Here is a 15,451-nt window from a genome sequence, read left to right on the forward strand (position 1 = left end):
CCTCTCAAAAAAAAAAAAAAGAAAGAAAGAAAGAAAGAAAGAAAGAAAGAAAGAAAGAAAGAAAGAAAGAAAGAAAGAAAGAAAGAAAGAAAAGAAAGAAAGAAAGACCATATCGTGTCTCTTGGAATAAAACCTTAACAGGGCAGAGATGTGGGGTACTCAGTGTTGGTTTGCAGGGGTGAGATGCATCTTACCAATTACTGCATAGCCCCCAGGTAGGATCTTGTAGAGGATGCCATCAAACAGGATACCATCAGGGAACAACATGGCGGTGATCTCTCCTACCAGCCTTCCAAATGCAGCTCCTAGATGGAAGATACAGGAGGGAAGGTGTAGTGAGACTCAGGTACCTCACGCTCTCTGTTTTCAGAGCAAATCTCTGAAACTGTGAACCGCCAGTACCCAGCCTTCATCGTTTTCTTTGAACCCTCAGTTGCAGCTCTCGGTAAAACCCCAGGCTTCCCTTGAGAACTTACCTAGCACAAACACAGGCATGAAGCCTCCACAGGGTATGGGCATTGTTGTGGCCACAATGGACATCCAGAACTAAGGTGAAAAGAAGCATCAGACACCCTCTCAACTCTGCCCAGTACACGTGCACACTCAGCTCCCTTCCCATAGCTTCCTCTTTCTGCTTCAGGAACCACAGAAATCCTGCAACAGGAAATCCTTCTGGAAGCCATCTTGGCAGTCTCCTCTCCTCCAGGACCAAAAACACATGAAGCTCCCTGACTAAGGGCTCACCAAAGATAACATAATAAAGTTCCTCCATGGCTAACTCCAATTCCTCTTACTTTGAGTAGTTACATTTGCCTTTTAGCAATCCAGAACAGGGACTGGAGCCCCAGAGAATTCACCTTCAATGTCCCTGCAAGACCCAAGTCCACTCTACACATTTAGTCCAAAAGTTCACCTCAGCAGAGCATCCTGACCTTCTTGAAGCTGGGGGATACCATTTCCTAGTCAGGTTATATTTCTGAAAAGGAGCCCGAGTTCCAAGTGGCAGACACCTTAAAGTCTCAGTAACTTACCTTAAACTTAGTCACTTAAATTTAGCTTTGACCTGGTCATTTACAAAGTCACCTGCCTGGTAAGCCTCACAAGGGACTCTGGAGGGAAGACTGTCTTGCCTGAGTCATTCGCTTTGACATCAAATCACCTTTACAAGGATTGAACATTAGATTTGTCTTGGCCATAAAGGAAAGGAAAAATGAGAAAGCCTGGTAAATCTGCCAGTGTAATAAAAAAGATCTCCAAGGCCAACTTTTTTCAATAGAAATTGGGACTATTTTTCTTTCTTTCTTTCTTTTTTTTTTTTTTTTTGAAAAGCAGCATATACATTCTGGGGCAAAGAGTACAAAAGAATTGAGAAGTAGAATGGAGAAAGGAAGAGTGGTTGAGCTTTTGAAATATATGTAAAAGAAATGAAAGAATGAGACATATAAACTAAGTGATGGGCTCAAATAAGTAAGCCAAGCTTAGAAAAGGATCTCAACCTAATTAGACACAAGATGGTAGCAACTAAGGCAGGAACTGCCAGGATTAAAGTATTTACAATTTTGAAATGGCACTAATTGCACTGTAAACTATTCCTCATGTTTTTTCTTTTCTTTCTTTCTTTCTTTTTTTTTTTTTTTTCATTTTCTCTAGGGCACATATGCTTGCTGGATGGGGGCAGTGGGGAGAGTGATGAAGTACCCCCAGGGCAGATGGCCACATTGCAATTCCCAGTCCTCCATTCTCCTCTTGGGATTTTGGGCACGTGCCCAGCACGTTTTCCAAATCACTGAGTTTGGGCATCAAACTATGTCATCAGCCGCATGGGATCCAGCTGCCCCAACCACCACACCACCAGCTGGCGCAAAAATAAATTCTTAATTTTCTGAATTTTAGAGAGAATTTTCTTTAGCCATGGCTGATCTGAAGAGGCAATGAAGAAGATTCTGAAAAAGCTTTATCTCAAAAGCCCTGAGATGAGGCAAAACATGCTTCTTCATGTCAAAATATGACTATGTAAAACAGTTGAAAGCTGCAAAGTTAAATATGCAAGATGAAAAGAATGTTGACAGAATTCCTTGAAGACAGAGAGCGTGTATGCCTTCTCTCTGCTCTGGCAACGAGCTTAGTAAACACGGGTAGGAAGTAAGCAGGTAGGTAGGAAGGAAGGAAAGACTGGGTGGTCACACAGTGTTCATGCAAGGCCAAAAAAGCCCCATGGACTGATATTTGTAGGGAACCCCGTCACAGTGAAAGCTCGCCCAGGGAAACTTGTTTGAAATGCAGATGCCCAGCCCCCACCGGAAGCTGCATCAGACTGCCTGGAGCCAGGGTTCCAGACACCTGCAGTTTATGCTGAAGTGACTGACTTTGAGCCCCCTTGCACTATCCTGCACCATCTCTTTGGAATGAGTACATGAAAGCCATAAGGGATTTTGTAGGCTCAGGGCAGTCTGAAAACTCCAGTAATACAGATAATAGGCGACTGATAGGTCTGATTTCAGAGGATGAACTTTAGATTACCTTCCAAGATATGTGTAAGAATAGTATCAAGACAGAGGGCACTAAGTCATCAAATCCTTTAGCACAAAGAAAGACACATGAGATTAGCAGACTTTTGTAGCTATTAGCACATGAAAGAAAAGATTCAGAAGTGATGTGGAACACGAGTAACTCCCAAGATTTTAAACACCCAGTTCTAAGAGATTCTACGACTTTTAGATCCATCTCAAGAATGAGTGATATAGGGACCAGCAGATGATATAGTGGTTGCTTCCCTAGACTCCCACATGACTGATGGTGGTTCAAGTCCCGGACTTGGTGGCTCAAAAATCATGATGGGCATGTGTGCATGTGTCCCCAAGAATTTAGGAGAAGAATGGAGGAGAAAGGGTTGCAGGATGGCCATCCTCCGGGAGGGCGATTTTTCACTTTCTCTCTCATTGTGTCTCTCTTTCAAGTGCATGTGCCCTAACACAAAAACCTCTTAAAATACTACTACTACGACTACTACTAAGTGATATAAAGATCAAGCAAAAAGAATTCTACAGGAGCCAGCAGATGGCATGGTGGTTTAGGCACTGGCCTCCCACATGGCCAACTGTGGTTCAAGTCCTAGACCCTGCAGCTTGAAAATCATGCCAGGTCCATGTGCATGCATGCTCAAAATCTCAGGAGAAGAATGGAGGAGAAGGGATTATGGACTGGTCATCCCCCCTGGAGGGTGATTTCTTACATTCCTTCTCATTGTTTCTCTCTGGTGATGGCAAAAACCTTAAAAAAAAAAAAAAAAAGAAAGAAAGAAAAGAAAAGAAATAATTCTACAGAGCCTCAGGCTGTACAGAGAATTTAATGGTACCAGGTAATGATGTTAGACTTATTAAAAGAGAAACTGAGAAGTCTGTGTTAAATTAAATTCATACTCATTGTAAAAGCTCTTGATTTACAATATGAGGATACTTTCCATCTCTTGAGATTGAGGAAGGTAAAAGTTTTCTCCAATATTATATACTATATATGTTTTATATAGATGATATATGTCATATTACATTTGATATATATGCAGAACTGAGAATCTTACTTGCCTGTAGTGATACTTCCAAAAGACCACACAGACTGAACTTCAAATCAGACTGAGAAAAAATGGTTTTAGTCACTTTTCTACTATAATTTGCCATTGTATCCTATTTCCTAGTTCCTCTGCTTTGGAAAAATAAGGGTAGTATATGCCCAGTGATTAGACAGTTATCATTATTTGACAATAAATTCTGAGATGCCATTAGACCTTAAACTCGGTTTACTATAGTTAAGTTTGTATACTCAACAACTAATTGTTGGGATTTATAAATTGGAGAAGATGAACTTTATAACTAAAATCCCCAAATCAAATCCCTGACAAGACACTGAGAACTTCTTGGTGAGAAAAAAATAAAAACTTTTGAAGGGAGAAATGAAAAAGGAGTTACTTAATAAAGTGGGTATGTAAAATATGGAAGCTATAGACCCAGTTAAGCCATCATGAGTGGAATGGAGAAGAGCATGCACAAATGCAGCTTCTAGAAACGACAAATCCTGAGAATACGTTACAGATGCCAAGCATCTGATAACTCTCACCATAATATCATTGATAAGTACACTAAATAAGCAGCAAAAAAGCACAGAAGAAAATTTTAGATAAACTTCTCCAACTGCAGGCATGAGATTAGCCAAAGATGATATACTTGGCACATACTAAGTGCTTAATAATATTTATTGAATAAGTGAATAAATGAGCCCACTGTAGCTATTGCAATATGAATACAATAGTGACTCATATCCTGGAAAAATGTAGATTCATAAAAGGTATCATAAATAAGTTAATAGCACGGTACTCAAAAGCATGAAAACCCCGTGACAGACTTACAAATGAGAACCCTAACATACAGAGGAAAATTTTGGATTATTTAAGCAAGCTAAACTATGAATAAAAGGCAGTCATAAAAAAAAAAAAAACCAATCAGCAAAATTATAATAGACATCACAACCAGAGATGGAAATAACTCCTTTGTATAAAGGTCTATAAATATATGATCCTTGATGGGCAAATAGGAAAAAGAACTGGTATAGAAGAGATCAGCTTTTGTTCCCTACTTTAAGTTAGGAGAAAATGGTTGGAGAATAACAAAATCTTTACAGTCTCACTCCCTAAATAAAGTTAGTGGCCTCAGGTGATCTTCGAAAATGGTTCACTATTCACTTGACCCAGAGAACCCCACGAAGTCATGCAAGTCAAGAGGTTCAAATCTTCATGTTCACTTTAAGAACACTCGTGAAACTGCCCAGGTCATCAAGGGTATGCATATCCGAAAAGCCACCAAGTATCTGAAGGATGTCACTTTACAGAAGCAGTGTGTGCCATTCTGTCATTACAATGGCGGAGTTGGTAGATGTGCCCAGGCTAAACAGTGGGGCTGGACACAAGGTCGGTGGCCCCAGATGAGTGCTGAATTTTTGCTGCACATGCTTAGAAATGCAGAGAGTAATGCTGAACTTAAGGGGTTAGATGTGGATTCTCTGGTCATTGAGCACATTCAGGTGAACAAGGCGCCCCAGACGTGCCATCATACATACAGAGCCCATGGGTGGATTAGCCCATACATGAGTTCCCCCTGCCACATCGAGATGATCCTCACTGAGAAGGAGCAAATTGTTCCTAACCAGAAGAGGAAGTCGCACAGAAGAAAAAGATATCCCAGAAGAAGCTGAAGAAACAAAAACTTACGGCACGGGAATAAAGTCAGCATAAAATAAATGTAGATAAGAGAAAAGAAGAAGAACAGCTGGGGGCCAACCAATGGTGTGGTGGTTGAGACACTGGATTCCCACATGGCCAACCATGGTTCTAGTCTGGTGGCTTGTAAATCACACTAGGCACGTGAGTGTGTGTGCCCAAAATCCAGAGAGGACAATGGAGCAGAAAGGACAGTAGAATGACCATCCCCTTTAGGAGAAAATGATTTCTCACTTTCTCACTTTTCCTCTTTCTGTCTCTCTCTCTCTCTCTGCAGCCAGTGCACGTGTCCTATCCAACTCCCCCCCAAAAAAACTTTAAAAAATGATAAGAATTATTTATAGTCACTAACAAAATTCATTTAAATATTTGATCTCTTGAAATTCTAGCAAAGTGATTACTCACAGACTGGGAAAAATTCGGATGTGCAAATCAACTAAAAAAAGATAATCAGCCATGAATGAAGTGCCTAATTATCTAATATGAGGGGTAATTAATCCGAGGTTTTTACAGTTACTTGTATCACTAAACTAGATCATGTCCTTATTTACTTGGCTGCTACAATGCCTTAATAATTGAACGAGTAGAGTTATTAGGTTAAATAACCACACCAAACATCTCTGGGTCGACAGGAATGGAACAATTAACCCAGACACTGTTTCACTTTTACAGACAAGCAGCATTTTACTCTATGGCCTGGGCAAAAACAAGGCGAAGATTTACCCCTCGCTGCCCTATGAAAACCCAGTGATCCCGGATAGAAGCAGATGGTGGCTTTAGGGGGGCAGCAGTGTGGGGAGCAGTACCTTCATGATGAAGAAGAGGAAGATGACGATGACCACGTTGACATGTGGATGAATCCACACCGCGGACTGACCCAAGCTTTCAGGGTCACCCATATGTTTTACCCACGTGTTGTTGTCAAACAGGGTGCTGATGGCTTCCCGGGGCATCAGCTGTGAGGGGAGAACAAAGGGGCAGGTTCCCTAGAATACAGTGGACTTCATTGTTCTGCAGAACTGATTCCCCAGGGTTCCTTTTGTCCTCTTGTCTAAGAGAGCTTCTACCCTCAGGCAAGAGGACTGTGCTTCCAAGTTCCAGGGGCTTGCATGCTGCGTCCCCTTTTCTGGGCTGCCCTAGACCAGAATTAGTAACCTGGTCATGTGCTCAGTGACCTGACCACCGCTCCCCTGTCCCCCCATGTCAGACTCCCCTCGAGCTGACCTCTCCAGCCATGAATTGACCCATTCCTGGTGGAAAGGTGAGTGAGGCGATGACAAAGGTGACAATTCCAGGGTATAGCAGGCGGCTGGAAAAGACACAGAGTTAGCACTGCCCGGGGAAAACACCAGGCTGAACCTCAGCAAGCCAAAGTTTCCTGTAGGCCACTTAGTCTTGGTTCTTTAAGCAAAGAGTATTCTCTTTACCAAAATGATGATCTTTAGGGAGAGACCCCCATGACCCACCTCCTACCCACGGAATCAGGGCTTCTTCATGGTTTAATGCAAACCACCCAAAGGCATGTAAAACCTTCCGCAAAGATAAAAAGGGAGGGACTCTTGGAGGAACCAGAGAATGAGTGAATCAGGCAAGGGAAGGGCAGTGGCTCACTGTTTCGCCAGGAATTGGCTGAGGGCCTTGTTCTTCCGGACACCAAGCATGACATGGCGATGTAAGTACACGAACACGGCACCCAGAAACCCACAGCAGATCCTGTGGTGGAAGTTACAGGGCTAGAACCTCACCCATGTGAAGCCCCCCTGGTCCAGACCCAGTCGTCACAGAGATGCAAATCCCAGGCTTCCACCTGCCATCACTTCCTGCCTCCCCCAGCGCTTACACTATATCTGGGCCCTCCGCACCTCCTTCCCAGCTTGGGTCCCTTCCCATCCATGGCCTCGTCCCACTCCCTGCTTGCCACACCATGGGCAGGTGACCCTACTGACCCGATGATAGCGAAGGCTGGGAGCTCCTTCAGGTCAAAGGGGAAATCCATTCTGAAATTGGTTCTGAACAGGGCAGTGATGGTGACTACAGGATGAAAAGATTGTGGTGGGCGCTTCACAGAAATCCACAGAGGGGGAAACAGGCCATTCCTTCTGGGCGTGAATTCCTTTCTCCTCTAATTCCAGTCTCTCCTCTTCAGTTGAATTTCCTTCACACCCCACGCACTCCCTTTCTCCATGACCTGTATCCTTGGCCTATACTCTTGGGCCTTGATCTCACTTCCCAAATAATGCCATCCATTTCTTTTCTGATTTTTTTCTTTCATTAAAAAATATATATATAGGTATTGCCAGAGGGTCTGTGTGCTCACCAGAAAGAGAGAGAGAGAGATCACCCCCCAGTAGGATGTGGCCATGCTGCAATTCCTCCTCCTCTGTTTCCCTATCCTGTTAGGACATGCACACATTCCTGGCATGTTTTTCAAGTTGCCAGAGGCCACATTCGAACTGCAGCTGGCCACGTGGGATCTGGCTCCCTTGATCACTTGGGCCGGCCCTACATTTCTTTTCTGAACCTCCCCACAGAGCTTCCCTCCACACCCAATTCGCGTCATTCCTAGTTTGTGCGACCTGCACCCAGGGCCCCGGTTACCAGCATCCTTGTTCCACACTGCGAGCACACGGAACACAAAGGCACTGAACGTGGCTGCGAAGAAGCCTCGCCAGTAGTTCCTCACTGCGAAGTAGGTGGATGTGACCTCGATGCTGAACAGCACTCCTGTGAGGCGAGGCAGCAGGGTCAGGCACCGACAGAAGGGGACAGCATTCTCCCACCCAGCCCTGCTCCTGCCCCTGGGAGCTCCAGCTGAAACTAGAATCTGAGGGAAGCAGCCAGGATGGGGTTGGAGGGATAATGATGTGGAGTCTCAGGCTCCTAGCCACATGCTAGTGTTTGCTTTGTTTTTGTCTGTCTTTCTTCAAAATAGGGATGCGATTCAACAAGAGGACAGAGAAGATGGAAAAAGGATGGGCCCTCAACCAGTAAGATGTGAGCGTGAAGCAGCCAAGTCCTCTTTACCTCTCAGAATGTGAGGCTGTGCAGCTTTCACAACTATGGGATATTCACAGATTTAACAGTAGTTGTACAAACTCTGCAAGACAGTGAAAAGGGCAAAAGCTGGACTGGCTGGTGGCCTGGTGGTTAAGATAGCTGGATCCCACGTGGCCGACTGCACGCTTCAAGTCTGGCCTGGTGACTTGAGAAATACACCAGGTGTGTGTGTATACATGCCAAAAATCCGGAAAGGAGAAGTGGAAGAGAAGGGTTTGTGGTGTGCATTCCCCATGCGGGGTTCTTCCCCACTTTCCCTATTTTCTTCTCTGTATCCTGCAAGCACACATCCCCTCTAGCAAAAAAATGTTTCAAAAAAAGCAAAACCTTCTAGATCAGATGCTCATCAGAGCTGCCAAGCAAAGCTCAGAATTTACTCTCCTTAAATCCCCCTCTGGGTTCCCTACCTTCCCCGCCTACACGCCACATCCCCTGGGGCAACTTTGTAAGGCAGAAGTAAGAAAACTAGGAGAAGCCGTTCTAAAAGCTGACAATAAGCAGTATTCTAAGAAAAGAAAGCAGAGGAGTCGTGCACATTTCTAAAAACCCCGAGTTAATATAAATAATATAAAAAAAAACTCGAGTCAAAAGAACCAAAGCTAAGAAGAAAATCAACAGACTAGAAGAAAATAAAAACAATCATGCTTTAAAAATAGTACTGTTCCTGAGAGAAGATGCTGGACCAGAAAACGGGAAGGTGGGTGTAGAGAAAAAGAAGATGTTGGGAGGGAAAGCAGCACTAAGGAGGGCATGGAAAAGCAACACTCAAGAGACGCAAACGCAGGTATCTTTTACCATATTAAAAACAAGGGACTTGGAGTTGATAAGACGCAAATGTATGACAAAATGAACTAAAAGCTGGCTAAGTGTCGTCTTTAGCAAAAGCAAGGAAGGCAAACCAGAAAAATGCACTAAATATTAGATGAACGGAGCTGAGGCCCAGCCTTAAGAATGACCACGAAGGAGGTGAATTTTGTCTCCTCCTCTTGCCACAGTGAGCCTTTGCTAGCCTGTCCATCACTCGTCTCCTGCTTCCTTCCTCACACGTATCTCCTCGCATTTTAGTCATCTGTTTCTATTCTCTAGTCAAAAGCACCATCTCTTAAATCCCCTGGGGCCTCAGCCTTCTCTTCTAAGTGACAGTCAACTGCTCACATTGTGTCATTCATGCCAAGAGGAGGGTGGCCTACGAGTTAACTTCACCCTGAAGCAGACATTTCTATTGATAGGAGTCAACCCTGTGTCCTTCCTCTGGGAAGCCATCCCTCATCGTCCTCTCCAGGTAGAGATTACCTGTCCCTCATCTTGTTTCTCAGAATTTTGGACCATCAGAGCACTTACCACTTACAGATCTAGTTATTTGCTTATGTTTCTTTTTTCCTTTTTTTAAAAGAGGTTTTTACCATAGGGCATGTGCACCCACCAGAGAGAGAAAGACAGTGACAGTGAGAGGGAAAGTGAGTAATCACTCCCTGGGGGGGATGGCCACGCCAGAATCCCTCCTCCTCCATTCTCCTCCCGGGATCTTGAGCACACACACACATGTACCCAGTGTGAGTTTCAAGGTACTAGGTCGAGGATTTGAACCACAGTTGGCCACGTGGGAGTCCAGCGACATAACTGCTACACCATCTGCTGGCCCTGTTTATATTTCTGAATTCCCACCAGGATTGAAAGTCTTTAGAAGCCTATCCCTAGGACTGTGTCTCCGGAACAGTCATGATGCATGTTCACATAGAAAAAAGTGTGATGACTTTTCAGAAGCCTGGTACCTCATCAGGGAGCAACGCCCATTCTAGGGTTGAGCAGGAGGGGAGAGGAGAGGCTAGAGAAGGAAGGGGGAGAACAGGAGAGAGTAGAATGACGAGTTTGGGAAGCAGCAGCAACGTGATGGGGCTGCTGGGCAGACAGCACTCTGCCAGCCCCCTTCCACCCTGCTCTCAAACCCCACCTGGAAGGCCATTGCTGCCACGGCCTCAACAGAGGATTCAACTCAGAAGGAATCAGGTGGATGAGTCTCTCTCCTTGTCCTTACCGGTAACAAGAACAAAATCAGCTTTGATTTGCCTGCATATGAACTATCCAACTCGGGAACATTTTACAACAATTTTTTTTTTCCATTTTTTTAAAATCCTGGGCTGGGTTTTCTTTTTCTCACAATGTGGTTCTGGGACACTTTCCCTAGCAGTCTGTCACTGTGTGCTCAGGAATGAGAGCTAATTTTAATATTAGCCTGAGCCAAACCTAAAATGTGCTGCTAGAAGGAAACAAAGCATTGAAAACACAAACAGCATTTGGAATCGCTCTCATCTCGGGGGTTCTGGAATGCTGCTCTTTTCTCCCACTCTGGATTTCTTCTATCTTCTTTGCTGCTTCCCATGCCTCTGCCCAACCCAGGGCTTTCTCCTTGGTCTTCTACCCTCTTAGGCTCCTCTTAGGACACCTTTCTCTCCCAATTTCCTCTATGCCCATAGCGCCAGCTATACCTATATGCTACTGCTTAGCACAGCTGTGTTTTTAGTCCTTATCTGAGTTTCAGAATCACCACCCTACTGCCTACTTGATCAGACCTACACGTGCTGCAGGAACTCCTAACTCATTATACTCCAAGTGACATTTATCAACTCTCCCCAGACCCAACTGGCTTCCCAGATTCCCAGTCTTGGCTATAAATCCACCAGTCGGCTTCGTTGGGAACCTGGGAGCTAGCCTAGATACCTCCTTGTTTCTTATTCCTCATGTCTTCATGTTAAATTTAGTCAAACTTCTGTGGTTCACATTCGTCATCATCTTCTCCACCTTTTCTGCCTCTGCCTAGCTTGGTCTCTCATCAACCAGCATCAAGACAACAACAATCTTGGAGTAAGATCACTGGTCCCCAGGTCAGTCTATCCCTCCCATATCTGCCAAGGGTTAGATGGATGTTCAGAGCTGGACATATCATTTCTTTGTTTGAAATACTTTTGTGGATGGGGTCCAGCAGGTGGCATGGTGGTTAAGGGTGCTGGACTCCCACATGATCAATTGAGGTTCAAGTCCAAGACCTGGTGGCTTGCTTTCTCACTCTCTTTCTCTCTCTCTTTTTCTCTCTCTCACTCTGTCCCTCTCTGATCAAATTAAAATAAATAAATAAATAAATAAACAAAGTTAAACAAAAATAATTCTTAAAAAAAAAAAAAGAAATACTTCTGTGACTTTATTTCAACACAACAGCATTTCTGGAAGTCAGGTCAGGCTCGTGAGACATCTGGTGAGACAGCCCTCGCAGAAGGACCTCTGTGGGAAATGCTGAACTAGAGCTGCTGTCTGTGCGCTCACAGTGCATATCGGCCCATCGTGTGTTCCGATAACTTTCCCTGTTCAAAATACAGTTGCAAGCTGATTTGGTTTTAGAATCGTTTTTATACGTTATATCAACACCACAAAGAACTGTGTCCTGTACAACACACTTGGGAAAATTCTAGCATAGGAAACAAAATCTACATTTTTTTAAAGAGGTTTTCGCTATAGGGCGCGTGTGCTCACCAGCCAGACAGAGAGAGACATAGAGACAGAAAGCGAGAAATCACCCCCCAGAGGGGATGGTCATGCCGCAATCCCTTCTCCTCCATTCATTCTCCTCTTGGGATCTTGGGCACGCATGCACACGTGCCCGGCGTGTTCTAAGCCACCGGGTCCGGGACGCGAACTGTGGTCGACCATGTGGGAGTCCAGCGACATAGCCATTATGCTAACTGCTGGTTCCCCAAAATCTACATTTTTATGCATGGTCTAGGAGGGCCTTTATGATAGAGTGCCCATTTACCTGTACAGACTCATGTACTCTTACTCCTCTCTTTGTACCCCTCAACTCCTATAGTGATAGTCCCCCAGATTCACCTTGCGAGACTGTTTCCTCTGTCCCAAATCCCTTGCCCTCACCATCATCCTCACAAGTTCCTGCTTATTAGTTAAGCCTCACAGAGGAGGGTTACCACTATATTATTCCCAGGCTGCACACAACGGGAGCAAAAGGTATTTGTCATTTCCTGGAATGTCGAATTCTGTTCCCTTCATTACTTAAGAACTAAGAGTGAGGATATATTCTGACTATTCTTCTTCATCTAAGATGCTGTCCAAGGGACCTGGGAGAGTCATGTCTACAAACATGAATCTTGCCAAAACAGACTACCTTGATCTAATGACCATGGGCAGTTCCGTAGGTCCTGACCCTGACATAACATCACCACATAAATAGCAAGGCCTTATTATCTACATTCAGGTTAAACTCAGGCATTCTTTTCGACTGACTCCAAGTCTCTCTGAGATAAAGACTTGCATATTTAACTAGTCACTAACCTAAGAATTCCTTTCTTTCTTTCTTTCTTTCTTTCTTTCTTTCTTTCTTTCTTTCTTTCTTTCTTTTTCTTTCCTTCTTTCTTCTTCTTTTTTTGTTTGCTATAGGACTCATACACTCATCAGATTCAGAAAGAAAGAGAGAAAAAATGAAGTCAGCCCCTACGCAGGGGGATGGCCATGCTGCAATCCCTTCTCCTCCATTCTCCTCTCGGGATTTTGGGCTCACATGCACACATACTTGGTGTGATTTTCAAGCTGCCAGATCCAGGACTCAAATCACACAGTCAGCCATGTGGGATCCAGGTCCCTTATCCTCCATGCCATCTGCTGGCCCACTAGTCTAAGAATTTCTAAACTTACCTATAACCTGCAAGCCCCCACTTCCACATGTCCTGCCTTTTGGGGCTAGACCGATGCAAAGACTCCTTATACTGATTCAAAATTTTGTCTGTGTTTCCTGCTCTCAGAACTGAATAAAAGAACTGCATCTGAGCACCTCAGGAAAACACTTCTGTGTTTTTCAAGATTGGTCACTCATATTTGTGCTTAGAATAAATCACATTAATTATTATTCCTACAGAGCCTGGTTATTTCTGTTGACACTAGCAGACAACTATACACATTGCAAGTAAAACAGCCTAATAATATTTTTTCTCTCAGAATTACTTTATATAGTCGTAAAAAGCAAATCAACTAAGGACATCTGCAAGTACATTAATGATTTACCTCTTGATACAAACAGCCTGATCCCAACACTTGAGCATTTATGTGCTTGACAATTTGTGTGTCAAGAACAATGGTTTTAATTTTATTTATTTCTTCTTAGAGTGAGAAAGACAGGGTCTTAACATCATAATCTACCTCTACCCAGCTCCAGTCTACTTTTGTAAGAGAAGTCTCTGGTTCCAGAACCCAAAATCTTCCCTTGTGAGTCAGCCTCATGGACTGTTGTGTGTTATTGCTATACCACTTTCTAGCCCCAAGAGAAATATTTTATCTTTACCTTTCTTATATTTCACACAGGACCAAAAAACACCCTTGCTCATTCACCTCAGAAATTCTAGTTTATTTTCTTCATTAAAAAAAAAAAAAATCGGCTGATAAAAAAACAAAACAACAATGACAACAACAAAAAAGAATTCTTCCTGTCTAAAAATATTCTTTAGACCTTCTGGATTTAGAAGGCTAAGAAGTAAATAAAGGTGAAGGCGGGTATAAATGTAACTGTGAATGTTTAATGTGTGTAGAAATTCAAACACACTATCCTTCACTGGCGGGGCCTAATGACTTTAATGACTAGAGCTGACAACAGAAGTGCCAACAGGATGCTAGCTAGTGCATTTGCTAACTTGGTCTCCTTTTGCTGCGCACTTTTGGCACAAGGTTAGCTCAAGTTAGTATGACACATTTCATTAACTTTAAACTCTTATCCATATGTCATTCCTGAACTAAGTTATTTTAGTTATCTGGAAGCCTCCTCTATGAAGAGTGATTACATTTCCATAATTGAAGAGAAACTTCTAGCAACGGGTCATTTAAGAAGCATATGCTTGGAGCCAGCAGAAGGTTTAGCAGTTACATCTCTGGATGCCCACATGGCTGACTGCAGTTCCAGTCCCAGATCTGCTGGCTTAAAACTCATGCCAGGCATATGTGCGTGCATGCCCAAGATCCTGGGAGAAGGATGAAGAAGGAATTGTTGCATGGCCATCCCCCTGGGTGGGGAGGAGATTTCTCACTCTCCTTCTCATTGTGTCTGTCTGTCTCTCTCTGGCAAGCACACATAGCCTAAGTCAAAAACCTCTGGAAAAAAAAAAAAGAAAGAAAAAAGAAAAAGCATATGCTCTTCCTGCAACTTTGTTTCTTCAGTTGGCTTAGTATCTTCTTAAAAATCACCCCTAAATCTAATCAGTAATGAGTATGATTTCCCTGCCTCTGTTAATCTGACTACAACTGATTTCACTGATACTACAGCTTTCTCTGACTGTGTCCATGTATTAGTCATCCAAATGTGATAAGGAAAATAATCTGAAGGATCATTGTTTGCCTTTAATGTGTACAAAGCTCTAAACTCAGCCAGATTGCAACACAGTGATAATGTGACACTCAGTGAAGTTGAACCATGTGGGAAAGTTCTGAGTGTGGGTCCTTGAGCAAGCTAAGAGTGCACATGAATGCCTGTGATCCCAGGCATTTTTGCCTTAATTCTTAATTTTTTTTTTCCCTTTTCATTGTTTTCTTTTGTCTTTTTGTTGTTGTTGTCTTTTTCCCTTTGTTTCCTTTTGTTTACCTGACTTTCCCACCTTGCTGCTCACCATCCACACACTGAATGTCTAGGCAGGTCTAGGTGCACAGTAGCAAAACATCTGAGTACTTTTAGGGTCATAGTAAACCTCAACCCCCATTGAACTGGTACAGAAAGGGAGAAACTCATCTTTATGAATCTAAATTGAAATTCCTTTCTGCAGATACCACATTGCAAAACACAGTAGAAGAGAAATAAGCAAAGAAGTATCTCACAGTAAAGTGAAGCATATAAGCTTACAGTAGCAGAAATCTCTAACAAAGTATTCAAACGTGAACATACCACCAGATGACTAAAAATCAGAGAAGAAAGACTGCAAAGTGAGCAGCAGGGAGAAATGAGGAGCTGCAGTGAGTGCAGCTCATCTCCTCCCACATACCTCTGAATTCTTAGTTGAAACCCCGCAGCTCAGCCCAGATGCACCTATTCCCTTGCAACTGTGAGGCCTTCGTAATATCCATTTCCACTGACAAAAGAGCAGGATG

The 15,451-nt window shown here is 43.5% G+C and overlaps 1 protein-coding gene across 1 annotated transcript in view; it reads right to left on the reverse strand.

The window, feature by feature from the left end:
- CLCN1 (chloride voltage-gated channel 1) overlaps positions 1 to 15,451 on the reverse strand; it is a 38,999-nt gene that overhangs the window by 12,777 nt on the left and 10,771 nt on the right. The window contains exons 8-14 of the mRNA XM_006159591.2: positions 7,865 to 7,990; positions 7,213 to 7,297; positions 6,878 to 6,979; positions 6,491 to 6,575; positions 6,073 to 6,222; positions 477 to 546; positions 195 to 305 (exon numbers count right to left, since the gene is read on the reverse strand). Of these exons, the coding sequence (XP_006159653.1) occupies positions 195 to 305; positions 477 to 546; positions 6,073 to 6,222; positions 6,491 to 6,575; positions 6,878 to 6,979; positions 7,213 to 7,297; positions 7,865 to 7,990 (729 nt within the window). The remainder of the gene's footprint in view (positions 1 to 194; positions 306 to 476; positions 547 to 6,072; positions 6,223 to 6,490; positions 6,576 to 6,877; positions 6,980 to 7,212; positions 7,298 to 7,864; positions 7,991 to 15,451) is intronic.

The sequence above is a fragment of the Tupaia chinensis genome, unplaced genomic scaffold, assembly GCF_000334495.1.
Source record: "Tupaia chinensis unplaced genomic scaffold, TupChi_1.0 Scaffold000637_1, whole genome shotgun sequence".
Taxonomy (NCBI): domain Eukaryota; kingdom Metazoa; phylum Chordata; class Mammalia; order Scandentia; family Tupaiidae; genus Tupaia; species Tupaia belangeri.